Source organism: Synchiropus splendidus, chromosome 2 (genome assembly GCF_027744825.2).
Source record: "Synchiropus splendidus isolate RoL2022-P1 chromosome 2, RoL_Sspl_1.0, whole genome shotgun sequence".
NCBI classification, from domain to species: Eukaryota; Metazoa; Chordata; class Actinopteri; order Syngnathiformes; family Callionymidae; genus Synchiropus; species Synchiropus splendidus.
Window position 1 is genome coordinate 34,595,096 of NC_071335.1, and position 26,568 is coordinate 34,621,663.

Below are 26,568 nucleotides of genomic sequence, written 5' to 3' on the forward strand. Positions count from 1 at the left end.
GAACTCCTTTCCTCCCTCCAGGCTACAGAACAGAACTCCAAAGGTGAGCGTTTTTGCCCCGGTGTCATCTCCTGCCAGTGCGCAAGCTCGCGCTCCATTCTCAAATTACAGATATGCAGCTTTAGAGTGTGCAGATTGAGTCGCAGTCGCACACAGTTGCCCTCTGTGCGACTCACGCAAAGCGCACATCCCGACAAATACAGTGGATTCAAATGCAAAGTGAAGGGCAGTGCCCTCGCATCACCGAGCAGTGAGGCGTGAGCTTACTGTGTTGGCACAGGGAGCGTGTTGTGTGTAGGGGATGGGTTCAACCAGGAAAAGTGAGACGGACTGAAATGAAACAAGGGCATGTCGTCAAGCTGAAATGTGGGAAGGCGAGTAAGGGGCGGGGGGAGTGGGGCGTGATGGAACAGTGTCCTCACGTGCCCTTGGAGTTCCCTTTTAATGAGAAAATACATTCCCTTTCTGAGCTGTATTTATAGATGGAGCGCAGCGAGAAGAAAGACTTGAGCTGTTGAAATGCTAATTTGACACCACAGCTGTCATACACAAGTGGAAGTTGGCTCATATTTTGCTCTCGTTCTTTCTTATTTTTTGCTTTCCTCTCACTTGTTTGATATTTTTGATGTTTGCATGGATGGTTTGGGTTTGTGCGCTCCCCTCGCTCGAACACAGGCTCTGTACTAAAGAGCGTGCTTTTAATTGAATTACCTTCACGTGCGTCTCTCCCATGTCGGCTCGCTTGAACTACTGTTCTTAACCTCATTTCACACACAGTGGGAGTTTTAAAAACATGCGCCTGAAGTCTGCTGGTGTTTGATGTAGCTGTTAGCTTTCTGGTCTAAGAAGGATAAGAAATATCGCTGGGGAAAAGAGGGAGTGTTGAAAAACTTAGTCAGTGTGGTGCAAATTCTTGGAGGATATTCAATACTCTATACCATTCTCGATTGTGTAATGACAAATTTGTGCCTCACAATGTGCTCTCTGTTTAGCTTCTGGAGACTTGTGACCCTATTTTCATTGTTTTTCAAAGCGCACTGGTGGTTGGCTTTAATGTCTAACTGGAGGTATAGTTGTAGGTCTTTTCTCTGCTGTCTGGATCTATAGTGGAAGAAAATAAGTTTGAGCCTGGTTAGTGAGCTAAAAGCTGCTGTAAAACAGGTATCAAATATTGCGCCACCAACCAGACCAACATCCATACACTGTCACCCTTTGTGGTATTGCGAAGAGATCTGTGTGTCAGTGCACCCATTAGTTTGCTTGTCAGGGTTTCTTGCTTAAATGAGAGCGTCCACACTTTCAGAAAAATTGTCCTTTTTGAAGATGAAATCTCGTGTTATCGGACGTATTAAAACGAAGTGGAAACATCGAAACAAACGAATAACCTGGTGCATCATGGACATGGTGGTTTTCAGTGTGTTTTTAACAGAAAAATCCCAAAAGCATTTTTATTTTGTTTTATTTTCGGCATGTGAATCAGACTGACAACATTATTGTCTGTATTACTCTGTCATCATTGTAACATTTAAAAAAATTCTCTATGTCAAAAAAAAAAAAAAAAACAGTTGAGTTGTAGAGTATCACTGGATAGATGACAAATGTGTGCAAGTGTATTCTTCTCTCTTGGATGATTCAGAATTCCCTGGCACATGCATATTTACGCCACTTCCCCCACAGCTTCATGGTATTGGTCTCACCAATTTGTTTGGTGCGCTCAGCCTTACATTCCATCTGGCATGAAGATAAAATCACGCAATCAACCTGTTTGACCCCTACTGCCTTTAAGAACGCCCAAATTAATGTCTTCGCCGATCACATGACACGTAATCCAACCCCCCGACCGTCATCCACAGGGGCCGCTTCTTCACGACCTGCATTGTAATCACAGACTCTCAGCTCCACTGCTGCTGTTGCACACCAACTGTGACAAAAATGCTCACGCTTACAAACCCGAGCTGCTGTTTTCCGTTGGCTCTCCTCACCTATAAACACTTGCTTTTATATGCAGCCAAACTGCAAAGGCAATCACTGTCAAGTGAACCAGCATAGAGTGTATGAAACAGAAAGTAACACTGCCGCAATTTGTGCAGCACACAGCGACGCAGGGAGCCTCGGTAATACCTCGCTGCATGGCCCTGCTGCAATCTTTCTCCATTTCTGCCTCACTTGCGCCTTTGAGAAGGCAGGAGAAGAGCTGTAATGCCTGTCACCGTCTCGGCCGCTCACTAAGTTTCCTGCGCTTCTTTCAGTGAGTGATCTTTGTTTGTGTATTTCACTACCCGTGCAGTGAATTCTCCTTGATCGTCATATAAGTAAGGCTATTACTGTCTTTTCCATGCATTAAGCCACATTACTAAACGCAGAGGAATCAATACTAAACGGCTTGGAAATTGCGGCTTCGTCATTTACACAACAGTTTTCCTGTCGATGTGTGTTTCGTGCGTAAGATGACGGTACAGAAAGCATCACAACAAAAGGGGCAAATTATCGCAAACAATTTGTGTGTTTAAGCCTGAGCATCACTTGCGCTGCTGTCATAATTGGCCATTCACTGTCTTCCCTCCCTCCCCCACCACCCCTTCCTCCGCTCAGTCATCCTCACAGTGAAACACCTAATGTCCTGCTGGTTCATAGGTTGTTTTCTGAATGCCTTTGTTGAAGTGTAATTATGTAGTGTTATTATCAACAAGTCAAATTACACAAACCCGCGCTTGTCATGCACACAATCCACATATTCTCACTCCAAAGGCGTTAAATAGCGATTATCTTCAAGAGAGTTTGGCGTCTTATGTTGATGTAGAGGTCAACATTTGGCGTTGCATGTTGCATTAGGTTTCCAATTGTAGCAGATTGTTGCTGCGGCATTGTGGGTTGAAGAAATATGGAGGTTGGGGTTAGGGTTAGCCATGGGGGTTCCTTTTTTTTTTTCCAAGTACTCAGAGGTACAGGCATCTTTTCTATATTTCTGTGAACCTTAACAGACCAATCTTGAAGCACGAAATGTTGTCAGGCTTTAATCTTTTAATCTCTCTAAAGAGGGTTGTTAGTAAGTCGCACTTTAATTCACCCTCAAAAGTGTTGAGAAAGGTTCAAAGTTTGGCTGCACCTGTTATATGATGTCAGTAAGCAGGGGAGCGTTGTGCTTTCAAAGGAGTGGAGTCCAGAATCACAAACTGCAGACGGCTTCTCTGAATAACACGATTGTCTCAGTAAGATGATAATGTTAATAACAGGGGGCACGGAGCAGCTGAACCGAGCTGCGACTGTCAAGAGTGGGTAATCCTGGCACTGAGAGGGGGTTGTGGGCACCAATTGCATGGAGGAGTTAGAAGGTCACTGGAGGCCAAAGGAGGTGCGTCGAGCGACTGCCTTCTTCAATGGCAACTTGCTATTATGCTGGAAGGGTGAGGGGTGAGAAATGTCCTCGTAGCTTTGTGCTAGTGCGACTTACACTGGCAGATGGTATCTTAAAGAGAGTCGTCACATACCTTCCCCTGTCTTCTGTATAAGCTTTCTTGAACTGTCTGCTGAAATGATATTGCTGTGAATATTATTTGGCTGGTGAGACGTGATTGATTCTAGTTATTATTACTATAACCACAACTGACACCTCTGCCACAAAAGAAGCGGCGCTCAGTGCGACACAGGATCATTGCTCAAAGTGTTGAAGACTGGATTTGCGTGGCCCTCCGCTCGCTTCACTCTAAAGGAGCTTGGCTGACAATGGACAAGGGGAGATGTAGTCATGTGCGCCGCCTGACACCACGTCTCAGGCAGCCCATAACCTCCCCCTCGGCCTCTTTTCCTCCGTGCCCACTTCTGCGCGCGCTCTCTCTGAAAGCTAATGTTCGCTCTCTCCGTCTCTCGTTGTGTGTAATTAAACATTTAGAGTTACGAAGGGCTGTAATTAAAAGTTGGATGAGAGGTGGAAGGGACTGCCTCAACTGGAGGCTTTAATGGAATTTACAGTGCTCCAGTTACAAATGCCTTTTTAATTGGCGCTCCTTTTCAAGTTCAATTAGGGCTTCTGCGCCGACTTTCCAGATAAGTAGAAATGTATTTTCAGTAGCAGCTCAGATCTGATGCATTCTAATTTAGGCCTTGGTTAATTAATCCGGTAATATTCTTATTTAATGTATATATAATATATGCCAGAAAGAACTTAAATCTGTCTATCTTTTCATAATGGCCTCCCAAACGCAAATGTTAAAATAGATGTTGAAAACTGGAGTGTTGAACTGGGGGGAACCATGTCAAAGAATCTCAAGTCAAGTTTTATCTTATGTATTCTTATGTGACATTGTGGGTAAACAATAATGACCACTGGAACTCAAAGGCCTATCTGCGCTGGTTGTTCATCATCCAACTGTGAATTGTTTGGAATGTCAGTTCCAAAGTGTGTCATAGGTTGAACTAAGGTTGGGTGATATGTTGTTTTTTTTTCCATGTTTTCCAATCTTGATTTTTTTTTGTTAGCCATTTTTTACTTGTAAACAGTTAAATGGTTTACTCACATTAAACAGCATTTTAGCAAGAACAATGTCCACTCAATCAATATAAAAATGGACAAAAAATATTTTACACAGCATATTTAAATGAAATAAATATCATGGCAACGTAAAAACAATCTCTTGTCATGCCGTTCCAGAACAGGTTAGGTTGGGAGCTAATGCTAAAAACAGACAATACGATATGACATACGATAACTGACATTGTAAAGAAATTCCACTGTCATTAATTGGGATCGTATTGTCACCTGGCCCAATGTGAAACGGTCATTTGACAAACATATGTTGATGCTGAGGCATTATTATTATTAAAAAAAATATTATGAATGTGTGAAATATTAATAAGCTTTTGGAATCTGGTGTTTTATTTGATTTGGTTTGATTTAGTTTATTTTGGTTTAAACTTTTGTGCTCTGCCAACACATGAAAATAAAGTCTCCTTGGCATTAAATATGTATTTAATGCCAGTATTATTGAGCTGCTACAGTTACAGTATTTACCCTTGAAGTAACACTTTAACTCCATAAGATATAGCTTATTTCCAGCTTTATATCTATATATTTTTATATATATATTGCATACAGGTTGCTCATTGTTGGCAGCAGCTGAGTGTACAGATGGATTTAAGAAAAGTGTGTTGGGATGGTGAAGGTATTGGTCCCCTGCTACCATTAAAGTCAATTGAATTGAATGAATTGTTTTTTGATTGGTTGCTCCTGACTAGCGTTTCTCTTGGAGCGACTCTGTGTAAGTCACTAATGCACTGTTTGGAGTCCCTCACTCAACGCCCAGCCTGACTGTGAATGCTGCGAAGGCTAAAGAGTGTGTTGCTGTGATCAGATAGTGCGTCAGGCAGTGATCGCGTGGCTCGAGCAGCATGACTATTGTTGCACTACTGAAGAAATATATTTGCATCTTGTTGTCTATTTGGATGGTCCAGATGCTCAGAATCCATTTATGTTGATATTGTGGCTGAAAGTGAATGAAGTTTAATTTCTGGATCAAGTTTACAGTGTTGTATAGAAAACTGTTGACATCAGCAGGATTTAAAGAAGATAGCCGCTCAGAACAGGAAGGAGGAAGCAAAGCATGTATGATTGGTAGCATAAGGGTCGTGGAGGCCTCCTAGAACTTAATCAGATATGTGCGTCACCAGCTGCTCGTCCAAGCCAGCAGCTCGCTTGCTACTGAAGACGGGCTGGAGCGTTCCCTCCCCCTCCCTTGTGTGTGACTCGCATCCTGCCAGACAAAAGACGGGGCAACTTGAAATGCAGATGGCGTCTACATATAGTTCATTTTCCCAATATTGAGTTCCTTCTCCAAGTCTCTAGCTTTAACAAGTAATAACTTCAGACCTGGAATGGCCTGTAAATAGTTCGTACTAGCTGCAATAGTAGTGTGAGCCCTGCCGGATGAATGTTCGTCTTTGTTCTACAAGACAGAAGTGCAGTGAGATGATTTCATCATCATACTAGTCCCCACACACTGTCCCTGAAGTGAAAGTGGTCTCAGCTGTTGTCTTGAGCTTTTGAAACCATCAGGGGAGGCTTTAAAACAACACTATCAACTATTCATAAGCCACTTACCAAATACACGCAGCTCTTGGTCGAGTACTGTCTCGTCCCTTTTTACCTCTGAGATCTTGTCAAATGCTCAAATGAACCTTGTAAATAGAATGTTACGTTTGAATAACATCTAAATATAGATGTTATTATCTATTAAACCTACGCATCATGTATGTTAAAGAAGCCTACACTATCAATGAATTTTCTTTTGATAAAAGTTACTGATTCAGTTTTTGAGACATGCTGCTTAAGTCCTCTATGATTCCACACTGTTTACTTTCATCTCCCCTTATGACCCAAAGAGCCCCGTCATTCATTATTACTCAGGAGCAGATCGCTGTGCATCTTCTTCTTCTGTTCTTCTGCGTCATCTGCAAACGTGAGCCAGACTTAATTCCACGATAGAGATGCACCTTCGAGTCGCATCTTCGCAGTCCAGACCGCCAAAGACCCTGCAGCATTAACCTTATAAAAGCCTCATAAGTGTCGTCGAGAAGCTTTTTTTTTTCTTTCTGACCTTTTAGTTGACCCCGATTTTCCAGATCTTCTCAGTACATCTTAGCCTTGGGAAAAGAGCTAGCAGTGAAGTATTCCCTGGCATCAGTTGTTGCTCTTCTCTCTGAGGCATCTGTTCTCATGCAAGTTCCTTTAATATGGATTTTATTATTTACAGCAGAGATCTGTTCAGGGGATGAGTGAAGTTGTGTATTACTAATCTTCCCGATGAGTACATATGTTCTTCTGACTACCAGCAAACATTGCATGTTGCATGAGAGGAACTCTGTGTTGAGGACAACATTCTTCCATCCCCGTCAGTGAAAACATACATTGCTGTTTGCAAAATTGGGACCACAAAGGCATGCGCACATGTGGTAGCGGTGAAGCAGAATGAGCACAAGTGTGTGACCTAGTTGTGTCCCCTCATATCTGTCTGCCATGTAAACCTTCTGGCTTGTCACTTGAAAGCAACTGAGGGGCGCAAACACCATTTTGACTCTCATCCCAGAATCCCACTTCTGTATCTCCTTGCTTTTTCACTGTTGAAAAAAGCAGCCAAATGAGGCTTACTTACAGCTGGGCTAAGGGTTTTTGGCGTCACTACAGGAATAAGTGATGCTCCTGCATCGCCAATATTTCTCAGTGCTCCCCTCCCCCCAGACCCACTCGTCTTCCACGTCTCTCCAGCTGACTGGGCATCATTAAGTAGTCTGAGCAGCCAGTAACTGTCCAGACTTGCTCCCCAGTAGCAGGTGTTGGAGTGGGGCTCTTTCAAGACTGTGGGAACCTCGGCCTAACAGCTGTTTGCCTCAAGACGGTGCTCATAACCATAAGGCTCACTGGTGGACCCTGCTTTTTCATGGATACTGGGGCCATTTTAACATGTTTTGTGACGTGCACCACTCGAATCTTTTCATCATTAGACTTGCTGTCCTCGGTGGATACTCTGAAAGCTGTAATGCCTTCATGTCGGGATACATATAAACATGGATGCTAAGGTGATGCAACCCCCTAGTGGCTTCATTAATTTGAAATCTGTCAGGGGGAAGTCACTGCTGTTCCAGTCTCATTTGACTGTGGTACACAGAGGAAAGATAACATCTTTAATGCCCCTGTGACTGCTCCCTTTATCCTTTCTCTTACCCTCCAAAAACGGGTGCAGAAGTTGGACAGAAGGACTGGTTGCCTTTCCTAGGGTTTTTTTATACCCTACGCTCAGTTTCCCGGAATTGCGAAAAGCACATGTTCAGGAAGATTATTCTTAGACAATTCTCAGTTTGTGCCCCACCATCATCTCAGTAGCCTCTGAATTTTCCATCCCCATCCCCCACAATTTCCATCTCTCCCCCTTCACCCTCCTCCTTCTGTGACCCTGGCTTTTATTTGATTTAAAGGGGAGGGGAGACATCTAAATGTTGTCGATCTGCCTTTTTTTTTTTTTAAATGACTGCTAGTTTGTCTATTTCTTCTTGGATGAAATGGCAGTTTTGATGCTTGTGTTTGTAATACGGATGTGCCTGCCGTGTGATAGTCCACTTAGAAGAGTTAAAGTCAACACCTTGAAGTATGAATAGCTGTGTCACGGAGTTTTCTTTGTGGAGTCCATGCTGCAACTTGTGTCTAGTGTCCACTTTACCAAGATCGAAGGAAGATATATATAGACCTTAAAGCTAGCTATATACAGGTATACTATAAAGCTAGCTTTAAGGTGGTAAGCTTGTGTATGTTGATGTCCACTGTGTGATTTTGGTAATGAAGTGTGCGACTATTAATTGTATATTAATGGTGAATACTGAGAACAAACTTGAGATGCAGCAATCTTCAATAGTATCTGGAAATCCGAGCTAAGCATTACACCTACTAAACCTGAATTGCACTGCTTTTTTAAGTCTCAACAAAGTATGAGACGGAGGTCAAAGTTGTAACAGTTTGAGGAATTGGTTTCCCTTGATATTGAGCTCAGACTGGCTGGTATGCTGGTGTTTTGTGTCCCAGGGATTTTCTGGTGGTTGGGAAGTTTGCCTGCTGGATCGATATCTTCCCTGCTCTCGCACACTCTCATTAATAAGATCATTGATTCGCTGTCTCCAATTGATTGATGACCCCTCTTACACGTGGAATCAGTATATCATTAGCTCCCTCTCTGATGGGATGCTTTTGTGTCTAATGAAATTGCTTCTGTGCAGTAGGAAGATGAATAGAAAGATGAAAGAATACTTTGTTTATCCTTTGGTTTCATCATGACAAAGCCCTCGGCGCAGGATAACTCCGCCGTCTGATATTAATGTGTCTAAAAAAACAACACAGTGCTAGTAGACACCTGCATGTATTTGCAAAGGGATTTGCAATGTTGTGTTGCTATAGGAGGAGTAGGCCCGGTGGAGTGTAGGGAGTGATGGATGAGGAGCCGTCTTGGTTTCATACCAATAAATGAGCAGCGTTCCACTTGGGCTTCCTTGCTCGGCCTCGGTTCAGGGATTCACGATGGAGACGAATGGGTCTCTCAGTGCTGGTGTTGTGGGCAGGAATGGGGGGTGGGTGGGAGCTAAAGGCTAAGCCAGTGGTGACTTCTACGTTGGCTGGCTAGAAGGCTTAGCGCTTAAAGTAGGCAAAATCGAATGATTTATATAAATTCCAAAGGTTTTATTTAGCTGATCAAACATACTTTACATATAGATTTTTCAAATACAACTCCTAATCAGTATAAAATGTAGTACAAGTGTATTAATTTTTCTCAAATACTGTTAATACTCTAGTAACTGATAGTGTTGTCAAAGTCAATAATCCTTTTTTCCTCTTCTCTTTTTTCTCCCTCAGACACGTTCCATCCATATCTGCTGTGTGGCCCAGTCAAAAATCTCTCTCTTGAATCGCAGAATTGACACGGAAGCCAAGCAGTCTACAAGCTGCAGAAGTGACGCTGGCCACCCTGCAGTACCAGCATGCTCATTGGGCTCAGCTAGCTTCAACCCAAGAAACCTCTGTCACCAACTGCAGTTGTGGTAGTTAAGGGAGGATGGCCACGGGAGCTACAAGCCACCAGGCCCATTACACCTCTCTGAAGTCCAACAATAACATGATGACGGGACCTGGGTCTGCAAACACCATAGCCAATAGCAGAAGCTGGATTTCTGATGTGAAGCAAGAAAGTATGAATGGTGGGGGGCGTGTTGGAGCAAACAATTGGGGATCCCCTAATTTTAACTTGAACCTGAATCCCAGTGCCAACCCATCAGCCTGGCCTGTTCTGGGCCACGAGGGTGGAGGAGTAATGGGTCCAAATGGAGTGTCTAACTCTTCTTCTCAACTGGCAGGAGTGAATGGCAATGGAAACGTTGCCGGGGCAAAGTCCTGTGGAGGAGGTTGGGGTGGCTCTGTCGGTGCAAATGATGAAGATGTGCAGCGTTCTTCATCCAACACAAGCCTGACCTTCAATATGGAGCCTGCAAACATAAACACTGATGGACCAAATCACACTAAGCAACAGCAGCAAGCTCAGGAGCCAATGAGTCCAATGCATGGGTTGACTGGTTGGGGTGGCCAGTCACCCACTGAATCTTCTCAACTTAATGGGGACACCAGTGGCAGCAATGTTTGGGGTAGTGGAGAAACCAAAGCCTCCGACTCCTCCAAGGACTCGAGCTGGGACGGAACTCAGTCCAGTGGGCTTTCTTCATGGGGCCGCCAAGGAAGTGGTGGTGGAAATAGCAGCTGTGGAGGTTGGGGCGATTGGGGAAAACCCAATGAGGCTTCAAAGGGTTGGAACGCAGTGGATGGGGAAAATTCGGCCTCCAATCCAGAGCAACAAATGAGCTCTTGGGGTCAGCCGTCTGGAACGGCACCAGCAAGCGAGGGGAGTGGTGACAGCAATGACGAGCTGTCGCTCCATCGAGCCAGATCCTCGAGTATGGAGTTCACACCTGTGCTACCCCGACAAGACCTGGACCCAAGGGTGCTGAGTAACACCGGCTGGGGACAGACCCCGATACGACAACACACTGTTTGGGAAATGGAAGAAGCAAACTCTGATGATGGTAAGAGCATCAGTAGTTCAGACACCGTGGGAAGCTCCGGCACTGACAGTGGGCCGTCATCCATGAATGGAGGAACCATTACCCCAACCGCCATTTCAAGTCAGAGACATGGTTCTGGAGGCAAAAGCAGTGATAGTGAAGAATCATCTGGCTGGGGAGCTCCTCCACCCGGGACATGTCAGCCTGGATCAGGATGGGGTGATGCCCCGCAGGAGCCCAGCAAAGCGTCCAATGGCTGGGAAGACTGTGGTACTAAAAACGGAGGCGCATCTTCTTGGAGCTCAGATGAACAGACAACTAGCTGGAATAACAGTTCAACAAAAAAACAATCCAGCAATTGGGTAGAGGGCCCCAAAAGCTCCAATGGCTGGAACAAGAGTCATGGAGACTCGTACACCTCCAGCACAGGCGAGTGGGGACAACCTGAGATGAAGAACAATGAATCCTCTAGTAGCATGTGGGAAGGAGAAGGAGGAAATGGAACTGGGTGGAAGGAAAACCCAAGAGAGGGAAATCAAGGTGGAAGTGGGTGGCATGCATCGTCTGTCAATAGCAGCAACTGGGGAGAAACATCTCGCTCCAATGGACCAGTGCAAGGGAGCTGGGGATCTCCAAAGCCCCAAGAAAGCAGCAGTAGTAGCACTGGAAGTGGAGGTGGTGGAAGCATAGGTTCCTGGGGTGGCCCTGGTTCAGTCAAGCAGACCAACTCTGGCTGGAACAATGTCAGCAAGCAAGACCAGGCCATGGAGCCCACTGGCTGGGAAGAGCCCTCGCCGCCTTCCATTCGAAGAAAAATGGAGATCGACGATGGAACGTCCACCTGGGGCGATCCCACTTCTTATCACAAGTCTGTCAACATGTGGGATCGCAACAATCCCAACAATAATCCTGGTAACAGTGGACCCCCCATCAAAAACGGAGGAATGATGATGCCCAACAATAACAACAACAACCAGTCTGTGGGTGGCAACAGTCACCACCATCACCACATGCAGCACCACCAGCACCATGGCCACCTTGCTAACCATCTACAACACCATGGAAACAACAACGGGTCTTCCAACAACAGCGTCCATCCAGGATCTGGTCCCCCGGGTAGACCGCCACACACCAACCCAGGTACAGCAACACACAAGGCTTTCAGTCCCATCTGCACCAGAATGTACTTCAGTGTGTCACGTCATGGAGCTGCTCTTGAAGGCACAGCAAGCAGTTGTCCGGTGATGCCTGTGGGTGATCAGATAATTGGACGCTTGCGTTCACTTTGAGCACATAATGCAAAACCCCTTCTTCAAGCACTTTTTTGCAAGGATTCCTGTAGGTTCAAGGATTATTTATTATAATAATTCTCTAACAGCCGTATTAAGCCTGTGGTCTCGGAGGTGTGATTGGGTCATGCATACAAATTCAAGGCTGCACTGCAGTCTGCTGTGTGAGCGGCTCACTATGAAAGAACTGAAGGACCCCGGCAGTACGCATTTATAAAGGCCCGCCTGATTAAAAATAAATGACACAGCTGTTCATGAACCTGAAGCAAAAAAAAAGTATCACAACTTTTGCTAAGAGCCTGTTTTCTTGTGTCCAACTACCTTCGTGATCATTATTAGGTATAAGCTTAGTCTTATCACTGTGTTGCGTGGTAACAGTGGCATGTGGATTTGTGTCCCTCCAGGCTGGGGAGAGCTTCCAAGTGTTCAGATCAAGTCAGAGCCTGCTTGGGGAGAGCCTGCTGCACCCATGTCTGCCGTGGACAACGGCACCTCTGCATGGGGAAAACCCCCAGGTGGCATTGTGGGATGGGGAGATGGTGGTCATGAGCCCTCCGGACCTTATGGCCGGCCAAATGCCCCCCCAGGTTCCTCTCTCTGCAAATCAGGTGAGGCTGTAATCTGAATTAACAAATCTGTTTTGTGAGGAGAGCGAAAACTACGTCAGAGTTTGCCACCGAAGCGCGGCGTAAACAAGCATTGTGTCGATCCAGCGAATATAAATAGTGTTGCAGTTCTTTGTTTCATCTTGCAGGAGAATATAAATTCACCTCCTCTGTAGATTTTAATCTGGTCTTCTGTCATGGCCGTGAAGGGGAGGAGGGAGAAAAAGAGAAGGAATAGGGTGCGGGGTGTTGTGGTTTATCGAATGCCAACAGTGACCCCAAGTGGTGATAATGGGATCTGCATCAAAGTGAATTTATTGGTGGTTTCTGAATTGTTTTCAGGCCCCAAACCTATGCAAGATAGCTGGGGAAGTGGAGGGGAAGACATGGGCATGTCCACAGGCCACTGGGACTCCGAGGACGGAGACATGTGGAACAGCTCTAACTCACAGGAAAACAGCAATTCCTGGGGCAGCGGACCTAAAAAGGTCCCAAATAAGGTGAGAATGCTTTCAGACCCTTCTATAAAATGTACAGTCCATGTCTAAATCCTTGCCTTCTATCTACTCCATTAGATGAAAATGGTGAACAAACCTGATGATGCGTGGATCATGAATCGGCTCATCAAACAGCTCACGGACATGGGTTTCCCGGTGCGACTCCTTTTTCTCAGCTTGACAAATCTTAGCACGGGGTGACGGTTACATTTGTTGTTCTTTCCATAGAGAGATCCTGCTGAGGAGGCGCTGAAGAGCAACAACATGAACCTCGACCAGGCCATGAGTACGCTCCTTTAGTCGAATCAAATGTCAGCGTCGCGAATATTCATCCGCGGTCTTTTAATAACGTCCTTGGTGTTTTTCTAGGTGCTCTTTTGGAGAAAAAGACAGACCTGGACAAACGTGGTCTGAGCATGTCCGACTACAGCAACGGCCTGAACAAGTCGGTGCTGTGCCGGCCGTCCGTGCTCTCTAAAGACCCGTCTGACCGCTCCTTTCTTGACAAGGTAATGCTGCAGCCTAGTCAGTTAAACAGCTAGTCAACTAAAGAGAGAACCGTCTGAGGACTTCACCCCTTCCCTGGCCATCATCCGTTTTTGTTTCTTGCAGGATGGCAGTTTGTCTGACGACGCCACCCCATCACCGTTTCTGCCTTCCCCCGGCCTGAAGCTCCCCCTGTCCAACAGTAGCCTTCCTGGGCAGGGTTTGGGGCAGGGCGGCGCGGGACTGGCCATGCAAAACTTGAACAACAGACAGGTTTGGACATTAGCACCATAATTCTAATGTGTATTCATACACTGCCTGGCCAAAAAAAAAGTCACCACCAAAAAAAAAAGGTTCATACACTCTAATATTTTCGTTGGACCGATTGTTTCGATAAGCTTCTGCAATATCACAAGATTTATTTCCATCCAGTGTTGCATTAATCTTTCCTAACCTGGTCATTCAGTATATTCAGGTAGTCAGCTGACCTCATTCTTTGAGCACATAATGTTGCTGAACCTAGACCTGACCAACTGCAGCAACCCCAGATCCAGGTGGCGACTTTTTTTTTTGGCCAGGCAGTGTATGTCATTCCTGGTCTGTAGTTCAAACTGAACCAAGCTGCTGAACCCCATTCTCGAGAAAAAAAACTTTGGGTTACAGTCACTGAAATTACAGGGTAGATTTAATACACGAACAAAATGTTTCAGAACAAAGTTTGAATTTGTCTTCCATGTCATTTTAGAGTTCTAATCATGACATACATTTTAAAATCAACTTGCATTTTTTGTGTTTTTTTTTCCATCTATACTGTTATTTCACAGTCATAAACTCTTAGATATTGAAAATATAATTCCATCTTGGAAGAAGTGACAAAATCTCTCTCGTAACAAGCCAGTTCATCTGTTAAAATTGTTGTTGTAAAAGCATTTAGTTTGCTCTTGATCACTCATTCGTGGTTCCGGGCTCTTAGATGTCCAGTGGAATGTTTGGGAGTAATGGAGCAGCACAAACCAGGGCCATGCAGCAGCCTCCTCAGCCATCAGTGCCACCTCATGGCTCCTCCCAGCCCAATCTACGTGCGCAAGTGCCTCAGTTTCTCTCCCCTCAGGTAAAAGTCCTCACCATTTTTCCTGTATATTGGAGGGTTCTAAACTAGATCCTGTTCCACACTAGAAGATTTTTCTGCTGAAGTTCTCTGACAAAAACGTATCTGCACTTTTTATTACTGTAGTGTGGCGAGGCTTTTTTTGCCAGAAGCTGCTGTTGCATTGTATCTTGGGCTGAACCTGATGCTGTCATCATGGATCTGAATCTTCATCTGTTTTGGTTTCTCCCCCGCAGGTCCAAGCACAGCTCTTGCAATTTGCAGCAAAAAACATTGGTCTGAACCCTGCACTTTTAACCTCACCAATAAACCCTCAACAAATGACCCTCTTGTATCAACTTCAGCAACTGCAAATGGTGAGTCAGATTTGGCGTCCGCTGCTGACCCGCGGCCATTCACAGTGGTGTCTGCGAACAAATGTCCCCACTGCTTCTATTGACCGACAACAGCACGTCCCATTGGTCGCAGTAATGTGTGCAGTGTTGATGCATTTGTGCCTGGACGATTTATTTCTGTGTCTCTTCAGGCCTACCAGCGTTTACAAATCCAGCAGCAGATGATGCAGGCGCAACGCAATGTTTCCGGCCCCATTCGACAACAAGAACAGCAAGTGAGTCAGACGACAATGACACATCTCAGAAGTGTGACTCCACATGATGCGTGACCCAAATATTTTTTTTAAGGAACCAAGACCAAATGGGATTTATTTGATTCAAACGAGTCCATTATCATATTGTGAGGCTTTAAGAATCATATCACTATTCGTATGTTTAACTTGGTTTGAAAAAAAGCAATGATTTATTCAGGAAATATTGCGATCATGATAAAATGAAAGTGACCGCATCACACCGCTAGATGGCAGTGTTTCGGCTTCTGCGTGAAGTATTAAAAGGCTGTTAGCTGTTCACTGAAGCCTGGGAAAATACTGCATTGTTACTGTTTTCCTAAATTGTAGTTGGCGTTTTTTTAATTACGTTGTAGAAGAAAAACTTGTTCTTATTATAGCTTTTATTCAATTTCAATTTTCCAATTCATTTTGTCAAATGTATCCATGTAAAAATACCTGCTGTTAGCTCTTACTTATATATTGCCCTATGTAGTTTCCCTTTAGGAGTTTTGACTTTGGTGGCATCATATTGTGAGATTTTTGCTCTTCATATGCAAAAAATATGTCTTCGAATAAAGATCATCTCCATGCAGCCTGGTCATGGTGCAATGGTGTGTGTGACACATGGCAAAAAAATAACATTTACCCTGGTTGAAATGTCCGCTGTTATTTCAGGATCTGATCTATAGACTGTATATATTTCCACTTATTGTGTTCCTCTCCATCCTCTCAGGTTGCACGTACAATCACCAACATGCAGCAGCAAATCCAGCAGCATCAGCGGCAACTGTACCAGGCGTTGTTGATGAAGCAGCAGCAGCTTCCCTCTCATTCATCCTCGTCCTCCTCCGCCGGACTTCACCCCCACAGTGCTCCCCTCGGAGTCTCTGTGTCCGGCAAATCATCCCTGGACTCGTTCAGTGGCCCCCATCAGGCTCAGGGCCTCTCTGACTCACTACACACCAAAGAGCCACCATCCTCACCTAACGCCTACAGCAACTATCCTCTCTGTGAGTCACTGCATGGCAACTAGTGTTTATTTGTTGGTGGCTTGTTTTTGTTTGAGCTTCAATCCTGGCTGTCGTTTTAGGTTTTATTACTTTGTAGTCTGGTTCTCTATCGACGTCAGGTCATCCATGCCGGTTTGATCTAGTTTGGTTGATTGACATTACATTTTGGTCTCTTTTTTTATGATGTCATTTTATTTAGGTCAACCACCTCGGTACGCACTTTAGACGCAAAGTACTTTGAACCAACAAAAGTACTTTGCTTGTGAATTGAGTATTCATTATTTTCACATAATTTTAAAACGTAAATGCAAGAAATGATTTGAAGAAGAGCTCACTCTTCACTGTCAAATGATTGGGTAACTGTGCACGCGTCCACGAGGGACTTCTCATTCTCTTTTTGAAGCAACATTTTCTCATCGTCAGAATTGTAGTTAGTGACCGCAATGAAAAAACAAGTACGTATTTAAGGTGTGTCACTTTTTTTCCGTGGTTTAGGGTGTGTGTTTTTTGTTTGTTTTCTGGGTCAACTTGCCTAAGTGTCGAGAATATGTTTCGTTTCTGTTTTATCTGATAAAAATACCTGTTGCTGTTTTCTTTTAGCTGGACTGAATCAGAACATGAATGTAACCTGCATGGAGGTCGGGGGTCTGTCCCTAAAGGATCCCCCGCAGCCTCAGTCCCGCCTCTCCCAGTGGACCCACTCCAACTCCATGGACAACCTCACTGGCAGCTCTTCAAACATGGAGAGCAACCTCAACAAACATGGTGAGCCGTTTTGACTGTGTGCCGTCATGGCAGATGTTTCTCCAAGCACCAAAGTAATACATGGCTCCTTGCAGGTGCCATATCTGCTGCTTCTTCACTGGGACCCCCTGGCAAACCCCCTCAGCTGGAAGACTCCTTCAGCCCATACAATCTTATATCTTCTTCTGAGTCCCCCACAAGCCCTCTAGTGCCACCGGACAGCTGGGGTCAAGCCAAGAGCTCCAGCGAGAAACTCTCCAACGGGACCAACATCAATTGGCCCCCAGGTCAGAATTTGTCATCTGTAAAGTTTGTTGATCATAAAAAACTTCAGTGAAGATTTTTTTTGTTTTGTTGTTGTTTGTGACACCCTAAATCTCGGCCTCAGAATTCTGCCCTGGCGTGCCATGGAAGGGTCTGCAGAACATTGACCCGGAGAACGACCCCAATATGACCCCTGGTAGTGTTCCTAGCGGTCCAACCATCAACACCAATATCCATGATGTCAATCGCTACCTGCTGCGTGACAGAAGCGGAGGTACGTCATGCACCCCTCCCTCACGTGTCAGACTCGCTTCCTCTTCTTCTTTTCAGCGTGTCGTTTTGAAATCCTTCCATTAACCCCATGCACTCAGTGTTCAACCACAAGTTTACACAAAACCTGTTTTGTTTAAATCTCTGAAGCTGCCTCCTCGCTGTGCGTGTTTAGAAACCTTCTCCACCTCTTTCACTCAAAACCGCAGAAATCAAGAGCAGAAACGAAACCACCCTCATCCTCCTCCAGTTCCTGAGCGCACTGTTTGACAGCTTCATTGTTTGGGATTTGAAAATGAAGTGCAATGCAAAACTATTTTGCTGTGTTTCACTTCTCAAGTCTTTGTGTCAGGGAGCTTTTTTATTGCATACATATGAGGCGCACTTCTCTTGTGAAGTTAAAACTTCTCTCTTTCTTCCTGTGAAGGCAAAATGTCCGACATGAAGTCGACTTGGTCTCCTGGACCAATCTCCCAAAGCCCGGCGTCTCTCTCACACGAGCTGTGGAAGGTTCCTCAGGGGCCGCGCAACACTACGGCCCCGTCCCGGCCTCCGCCGGGCCTCACCAACACTAAGCAGTCGTCCACATGGGGAGGCAACTCTCTGGGCCTGGCTCAAGGTTGGAGTGGCTCCTACTCCTCAGGTGAGCTTCCTCACAAGTCATCAAAGTTGAAATTGAAGCACAAACTTACCCTTTATCACCATGTTTCAGATGGAACCACTTGGAGTACTGAGAACTCCACACGGACCAGCAGCTGGCTGGTGCTGAGGAACCTTACTCCTCAGGTACAGCAGCTCCTCCCTCCTCCATAGCTGTGTCAGACTATAACTTTGAACTTCCATCCAAACCGGTGGCCTCATGTGACAATAGCAAGTGCAAAAACTGTTGCCATGCAGAACTGAGTGTCTCATTTCGTCACCACTCCTTACAGATCGACGGATCCACTCTGCGAACCTTATGCATGCAGCACGGCCCTTTGATCACTTTCCACCTCAACCTGACCCAAGGTAACGCTGTGGTTCGCTACAGCTCCAAGGATGAGGCGGCCAAGGCCCAGAAGTCTCTGCACATGTGAGAATCAATGGTTTCTTTCTTTGCACTCTACAGCTGACACATCACATCATTTATTCGAGTTATAGTGGGGGTTTTTAGGTGAAGAGCTTATTTGTTATGAACGCTGTTTAGTGAATGTAATGTCTGAGAAGTTTATTTCTGAGCTAAGAGCGGAATATTCATGGTATACGACGTGGCTGCCGTGAGACAAAGTGGCTCCTTGACTGAAGAGAGTCTGGTTAATAGGTGTTACATAGCCGTGTGGGGAAAAAAGAGAGAACAATCTGGCAACCTGCTCCAACAGTCACAGCAGTTGCGGTTCAACAACAGTCAAAGGTGATCTGAACTGTCTGACCCATGTCTCACGTTTGCTCTTCATTGATCACGTTCCCCTTTGTCTGTGGTATCAAGTGCTTCGAAAATTTGCAGGATTCCACTTTGCTTTCCTTCGATGGTGGAGCAAAAATAAATCCTGATTGCCATCCTTCTCGACCTTATAAGAGACACCTGTCTTTTTCTCCACAAGGCACCTGCATAGTCTGTGCTTTCTCATCAGAATCGCATCCAGGAGCATCGATTTTTTTTTTTTTGGAGGTTGCCAGATTCATTGTTGGGGTTGAGTTTCACAATGTGCCTTGTCAGTGTGTTATTGAAACATAGCCCTGAGATTTTCTCCCTGCAAGGCTTGGTGTGACTAGCTGGCTGCTAGCTATCTGGGCTTAGAATCATAAGGCAGGAGGGGCCACTGAAGACTATAGCTGTGTCCCATTTCTCACCACTTAAAAAGATCCCTTCAAACCGAGGGAGCTCCGGAACTGACTTGAAACCAAGTGGGAGTATGAAGTGTGGATAGATTTCCTGGATACCAAAGTACTTTATTTAAAAATAATGTTGGATAGGACAACAGGGACATTTTAGTCACAAGGACTACTCTTCCGTTTGTTTACTTTCTTGCGTAGCACACGCTAGCAACCCAAATGGTCTACCATGTCCGACAACATGAACAATACAACATGTACAGGGGTTGGACAAAATAATGGAAATGCCTTAAGCTTTTTTAGCTTTAAGGTGTACGACAGTATGTTTTGTACAACAGTATGTTTTTATTTCTTGTTAACAAACAGTGGGCTAGCATCCTGGCTAACGTTAACATTGTCATACCTCTAGCAGATCTATCACCGCAACATAGCAGCGAAGCCGGCTTTGGCTCCGCCCATTTCTTCTCCGTTGGTTCACCAAACCAAGTGAGATTATCAGCGCCGACGCAAGGGGTTACAAAAACGGCATTTCCAAAACGTCTCCAACACTCGAAATGCAGGGAACAAAACACAGCACGGCAGCCAATGACATGTCGTCTATCACTTCACCTGGTTGTCAGAGGGCACTTCATAGTAGAGGGCACTCCATACCATGTGCTAGTGTTAGGGTGAGAAATGGGACGCAGCCTATGTCTCTAAAATCCAGTCACAGTTTGACACAGCTTCTTCCTTCCTCTCTGACCTCTTCGACTCACTTCTACTTCTTCTGATATGGTTTTTTTTTAAGAAGTGGAATTGCTCATTTTACGGCCAAAAATATTTTAAAAGCCTCATTCATTTTGTGTAGTTTTCAGTATCTATTTCAATGTTTTCAAATGGAGGTTCCTGACTGCTGTCTTCTACGCAGGTGTGTGCTTGGAAACACCACCATCCTGGCGGAGTTTGCCGGCGAGGAGGAGGTGAACCGCTTCTTTGCACAAGGCCAGTCACTAGGGGCTAACACCACCACTAGCTGGCAGGCTAACCCAGGAGCTAATCAGAATCGGATGACATCGCAGTCCCACTCCATTGGTCAGTGGAGCAGTGGCGGGGGTGGCAGCAGTGGCAAGTCCAGCGGAGGCGACCTGCTCTGGGGCGGGGTGCCCCAGTACTCAAGTCTGTGGGGGCCACCTGGCGGAGAAGATGCCCGGGTGGTTGGGAGCCCCACTCCCATCAACACCCTGCTGCCCGGAGACCTGCTGAGTGGGGAGTCCATGTAGGAGGACTCCCCTGAACGGCCTGCCCCCTAGTGGTCACGTAAGCCATGAAGGTTTGGGAGGCCACACACGTCAATGCAAACACGAGCAAATCCCAAGAAAATCATGTGGCGATAATCAGCATCAAGTAAACTTATGAACTGTGAGGCGTGAAACAGGACACTTCAGTTTCACTTCTGTCGTTGGGTGAAGCTAAAGACGAACCACAAAGTTACGTTTTCATCCCCTGTGGAGTTTTTCGAAGCAATCAACGCTGCCATCTGAGACTTCCCCCTTTTTCCAGAATCATCCGGACGCGAGACTCCGTACGACCATTCCCAGCATGCCCGCCGCCAATGAAGACCTTTACTAGTCTAGTGTTTGTGTTCTCAACGTTAGCCTTAAGTGCTCAGGCCTGGATCCCTCCCCGGCCTCCGACCTTTTTCTTTTTTATCGTACCTGAAGAAAAACCTTCGCAGTTTGACCTCCAAGCGAGCAGTCAGTGCGGGGACGAGACCCCCCACGATCTCGACCAATCACCTGCGACACGTTCTTGTTTTCTCTTAAGGATCGATGCACTTGTTGAGTCCATGTTGTCCCTTTTTGTTAATGACAGCTTATAAGCTGAGAAGAAGTCCCCCCCCACCACTCCCCACGTCTCCGTCTCACACGTGAACGTGTGAGTGGCGGCAGCTAATCATCGACGTCTGCAGACCCTGGTCGACTTCAGTTTGGATCCAGTCGTCAACTGGTGCTTTATGGAATTTTCTAGACTTTCTTTTGATGAGAACACAGTTTTACCTTCAGCAAGAGGTGTACGTTGTGCAATACACACCGCCGACTGTCATCCCTTCTCATCGATCCGGAGCTGGTTTAAGTGTGTTTGCTTTTGAACTGCAGCAAAAGACTTTCAAAAAACAAAACAAAAAAAAAAAAAAAGACTTGGATTTCCTTCGGGTCACCGATCCCTGTGAAAGTGTCGGGAGAGCCTCAGGCCCGCATGGATGGACCAGCCGGGCTCGCTCCCGCTCCGCCTCGCCCGACGGAGACTGAATTCACAGCCGGATGGGTCGGCTCCGGGGGTCCGGCACAAAACCAAATAGGAGGGTTTCTTAATTCCTAATGCAGTAGACGACCCAGCCAGCAGAGGAGACTTGTTCATTCATTCGATCAAAGCACTTAGAAAAAACAAAAACAAAAAAACGCTTCAACTGCAATCAGATGAATCAAAACCAGAGCAGCAAAAAGACGTCAAGGAAGAGCTGCTCCTGTGCGTACTGTAACTGTGGATGGAAAAACCTTGTGGTAGCAGGATTTAGGGAAACTTGAACTTGGAAAAAGAACAAACTACAGACCATGATTTTTGATATGGTCACTCTCACTCCAAATGTTTAGCCTTGCTCTCTCTCCAGAGGCGACGGACTTGAAACGTCTCTGCTCCCGGCCAGTCCGAGGCCAAGTGGAGGGAGGCGGGAGGCGGGGGAGGACGAGGACTGACCCCTCTGCTGTGGTCAGAACTTCTGGCGAGTCTGGCAATAACGCACCTCCACCACGGCTCTCGTCCTGCCCCCTCCTCCTCCTCGTCCTCCTCCCCTCTCTGACACAAAGATCACTTTAGCTGGAAATGTAATAGTCATATTTCTGGAGTTTTTGCCATTTCTGTTCCGTTGTGTTTTCGTCGACATGCAGTGGTCCACACACAACCGGCTGCTGAACGCGCGTCACTGTTCATATGCAGAAACACTTTGCTTCAAGGTGCCTCTGTATGTTCATCCTGTGTATTGAATGCAAAATACGGATCAATACTACGGACCGTTATTGATTGTCTCTTTGTTTTGACAGTATTCTGTTACGTGAAACGTGTAGTTATCATCCGGGGGGGGTGTGTGTGTGTGTATGTCGCTTCAAGCTGCTCCGCCTGCCCCGCCCGCAGGCTGTCCCCTCTTGCCCTTCGCCCAGCTGCTACGCTAAAACCTTCTCCAGCACCAGACCCAGTAGCCCTCCCCTGCCCCTGCACCAACAGGCCCTTGTTACTGTTTCTATGCAATAGACGAGAGGCGGGGGCCCCCGACCGCACGCCAAAACCCGACCGGGCACAGAGCTCGCACTCCTGTCACAGCGCTTCAGAAAGGCGGCCGGGTTTTTCCCGCGTCGAGTCCGCACGCTTTACAAAAATGTGGGCCTCGCGCTGCGGCGCTGAAGATTCAGCTTGATCTCAGGGTAAGAGAGTTGAGGACACCACATTCGAGATGCAGCTCTCCGTCTATCTGTCCTTTTACTGTGAGAATGTAGTCTTAGGTCCGAGCCGCGTGCGCACAGTGACCCGCATCTCGTCCCACGCAGATTATTAAACCTGTTAATAACCTCTTAGCTAAAAAAAAAAAAAGCTAAGACGGTCCTGCCAAATTTCAACCTCCCTTTAGCTCTCCAGCTGGATAAACCTCATCCAGCCTTTTCTGTGCACCGACTTCCTTTAGAAATTGACCCCCAGGATGAGCCTGTTCCTAGTTGTTGGAAGAATTCGCGTGGACTTGCCATTCAATTGAAGCCCAGCCGTGCGACGTTGTACTCTGACCTCACACCTCCACACTTAATCCGAACCGGACAGGAAGAGGCGGCCTGTTGCTCTGTGTGGAGTTATTCCATGTTCCAGTACCTCTTTATCGTGCCAATATCAAGATGCTGTGTGACTTTAAACTTACGGAGAAGCTTTGATGACCTTAGCGGGGGCACAGCGGGGGACAGGAGGGATCAAACCAATGGGCGGCAGTGTCACACCCTGAAAAATACAAACAAACAAAAAAAAAAAAACGACTTTTGTTTTTAGTGTCTTTGTGAAAGTGGGCGATTCCCCGAGTTAAGGAAGGAGAAGGAAAAAAAATTGAGTTGGGGGTTCCAGTTTGCTACAGTGCACAGTTAATGATGGGTAATCCCGGGTACATATTTTTTTAAAGCCAAAAATAAATCGCATTTTACGTCATTTTTATGAAGTTTGACATAAAAATACATTTTAAAAAATGCTTAAAAAAATCTAAATGAGAAAAAAAAAAGATCTATAATATGTTTAAAGCTCTGCACTTCTAGCTGAAACGTCTCCTGGCGTTGGGATCTACTACCAGAGTAGGCCGGTGCCCGGGGTGCCTTTTTTCGTGGATGCTGTATTTATCTTGTTTTCTGTTGGTCTCCTGCTCAAAGCGGGGCTAAGTGAACTGTAACGTTTCCACAGACCCAAATGGCTTGGGCCCAGTGTGTCAGCGCTGCTCTGCATCGGGAGACGCATTTGAAGAGGTACAAAGTCTTAAAATATGAGATGAAGAAAAACAGGAAAAGGCTACCTTTCAGGACTCGGGTCCTGCAGCACACAAGCAAAAATCACGATTGCCTGTTTCTGTAACTGCCTTGATCCGAGCTCAGACAAAAACCCCATCGCCGAGGACCTCCCAGCATCCTGTACTCACTGGAGAACCCCGTCGGTGAACCGGGTTCTCATGCTGCACCAGCACGAGAGGTTCTCCTCTCCACAACTCTGTTCTAGATAGCAGTATAAGCAGAAGGTACGCGTCACACGTACCTACGCTGACATCACCTTCTGAAGTCCGACATTTCCGTTCTTGAAGGTCGAAGATGAGCAATATGAATTCCCCCCCCACCCCCGGACCCCTGCAAAATCGCAGCAAAATGAACGAGCTTTGTTGGGTCTAAACTTGATGCCAAACTTCTGCTCCGAAGTTGTTTATGCACATTCTGATCTTGGTGATTCGAACGAAGAGCCCAACCTGGTCTGATGCATATTTGAACAGAGCCGTTGGAATCGCAAACATATCAAAGTCAAACGTAATATTGAACTCCGATACTTGAATCATAGAGCGCCAATAATGTAATGTGAAGACTTTTTCTTGAGAATACAACGTGTATTGAGATACCAAGACTCAAAATATTTTGGGGGTTTAAAAGAGCGAACGTGTGTGTGTGTGTGTGTGTGTGTGTGTGTGCGTGTGCGTGCGTTTGAATGTGTGCGCAAGAAACTGTCTATTTGTGTTTGGATCGTTATTATTATCTTCTAACGTTGCACTGAGTGTCTTTGACCCCTCGCTCAGCTAATCGTAGACACACAACACAGAGGGGGGACGGTGACAATTCATGTGTACATGTTTACTCAAGGATCTATCGCGTTTGTGTTTTCATCTTTAAAATGTTCATCTACCTTATAGTGGCTTTTATTGTGGAATAATCCCGTTAGCGGATGAGTATTGCACCGTTTTTGTTCAAAGAAAATGCAGAAAAAAAATAAAAATAATTGAAAATGTAAAAAAAAAAAAAACGGAAAAAAAAAAAAAACTTTAAAAAAAAATAACAAAAAATAAATAAACAAAAAAAACCTGACCTGTTGCCATAGTTAGCAGTAGAAGGACTAGTGATCCCTGTTAGCGTCATAAAAAGGGAGGTGAGTTCGACGCTCATGTCAGAGGTGCCTATATTTTCCTTTCCAGTTTTGCTGAAGCCACTTGTCGTTTACAAAAGAAAGCATTTCACTCAAAAAAAACAAAGAAGTTTATTACGAGAATGTCGAGTAAAATCAAATCATCTACGGTCAAACAAGGACGTAAAGATCTTGCTAAGTGAAGACGTACGCTACTCTGGGATCGACTCGTCTTGTCTAATGTTGTGTTTCCTGTCAGCAGTTTTCTCACACTCTTGCACACTCATTGATAAAAGAGAACGGATTTTGTCTCAGGAAGGCCGGAGTTCCGCCATTTCTGTGAGGAATCGCGAAACACCTTCTGGATGTTTCTGAGAGGCGACAACTGAAAATGTTTGTAGCAAGTAACATACTGTATTTACCAAATAAGACTGAGAATCAACTTTGTAAAGAATAAAAATGTAAAAAAAAATGCTTTACATGGGAATAGAAATCGCTTCAAGAGTAGTTTTTCAGCGTTTAATTTGGTCCAGTGTTTTGTTTTCTGGAAGCACATCTCCGTGTCTGTTAGCATGTTTGGTAGCTTTTAGCAGGTGACGTGGAGGAACCAAGCTGGTTCTTTTGGGATCATGATCTATGCACAAGTGGGAGGGAGGAGTCCAAACAGAGGACTCTGAAGTCTGGGGTTCAGGGTTCTAGTGTTGTGTCATCTCTAGCTTGCCTTTTCTTTTCATTCTTACATTCGAGCAACATTCGGTGGCCATGCTGTGTAATCTCAACCAATGATCGCTTCACTTTCTGCTCAAGCACTGTGGGGACCGACCAAGAAAAAGCCCTCCACTCATACAGCTGTCTTTGGACAATGGTTTTCGGGGGGAGGGGGGTGTTGTATCTGCCTTTTTCTTAACTTTGAAATAAACCTTAAAGAAAAAAAAACGTCTGTAACTCATGAACAAAGTTGTGGCTTTTGATGTTGTTCTTTTTTTTTTTCCTCCTAATAGAATGTGATGTTAAGAACATGCACCGAAAATGTTCCCGATATGAATTATGGCGCTTATTTCAGACGATATTAATAAAGTTACTCAATTTCTTGGCTGTTAACCACTGTCTTGTTCTTTTCTTCTAATCTCAAAATAAATGTTGGACCAAGAACGGGTGGAAATGAGGTCTGTGCCGCAAGAAATGTGGCTTAAAAAGAGGGTTTTGTTGGGTTTAGCTATGCACACATTCACCGTGGCTTTGCTTCCATCAGATTTTTCAGTGTTGCATTCAGGTTTTCACAGAGATGTTCTCTTGATGCTTCGAAGAGTTCAACCAAAGCTTCTCCAGTAGTGATGGCCTGGTGAGGTTTCATGAAACGGTGTTCTCATTTTCCCAACCATGGGCCTCGGCCCTAGGGTTAAGAATCATTGTCTTTAGGGGCCACATTATATATTGTGACTGCCACAAGCCATCAGTAAAAGTATGAAAAGAGTAGTAAATTTATCTTAAATTTTGCAACTAAAATATTAAAAGAGGAGGATAGATAAGGAAAAAGTGTATTACCCTGTTATTAAATGCTTAAAACATGTTATGTGATTCCATTTCATTTATAGATTTATTTATTCAATATTGATTTCTAAAAATTATTACAGTAA

The 26,568-nt window shown here is 45.3% G+C and overlaps 1 protein-coding gene across 2 annotated transcripts in view; it reads left to right on the forward strand.

Annotated features, from left to right (window-relative positions):
• Positions 1–26,032, forward strand: part of LOC128753468 (trinucleotide repeat-containing gene 6C protein-like) — a 37,792-nt gene extending 11,760 nt beyond the window's left edge. For both annotated transcript variants that reach the window (XM_053855199.1, XM_053855200.1), the window contains exons 3-21: positions 22–43; positions 9,389–11,724; positions 12,278–12,481; positions 12,821–12,978; positions 13,054–13,131; positions 13,204–13,261; positions 13,345–13,484; positions 13,588–13,734; positions 14,435–14,572; positions 14,806–14,925; positions 15,096–15,179; positions 15,910–16,186; positions 16,787–16,951; positions 17,026–17,217; positions 17,319–17,468; positions 17,892–18,107; positions 18,177–18,250; positions 18,397–18,536; positions 20,184–26,032. In XM_053855199.1, the coding sequence (XP_053711174.1) occupies positions 9,588–11,724; positions 12,278–12,481; positions 12,821–12,978; positions 13,054–13,131; positions 13,204–13,261; positions 13,345–13,484; positions 13,588–13,734; positions 14,435–14,572; positions 14,806–14,925; positions 15,096–15,179; positions 15,910–16,186; positions 16,787–16,951; positions 17,026–17,217; positions 17,319–17,468; positions 17,892–18,107; positions 18,177–18,250; positions 18,397–18,536; positions 20,184–20,535 (4,830 nt within the window). In that variant the 5' untranslated portion in view covers positions 22–43; positions 9,389–9,587 and the 3' untranslated portion in view covers positions 20,536–26,032. The remainder of the gene's footprint in view (positions 1–21; positions 44–9,388; positions 11,725–12,277; positions 12,482–12,820; positions 12,979–13,053; positions 13,132–13,203; positions 13,262–13,344; positions 13,485–13,587; positions 13,735–14,434; positions 14,573–14,805; positions 14,926–15,095; positions 15,180–15,909; positions 16,187–16,786; positions 16,952–17,025; positions 17,218–17,318; positions 17,469–17,891; positions 18,108–18,176; positions 18,251–18,396; positions 18,537–20,183) is intronic.
• The last annotated feature ends 536 nt before the right edge of the window (positions 26,033–26,568 follow it).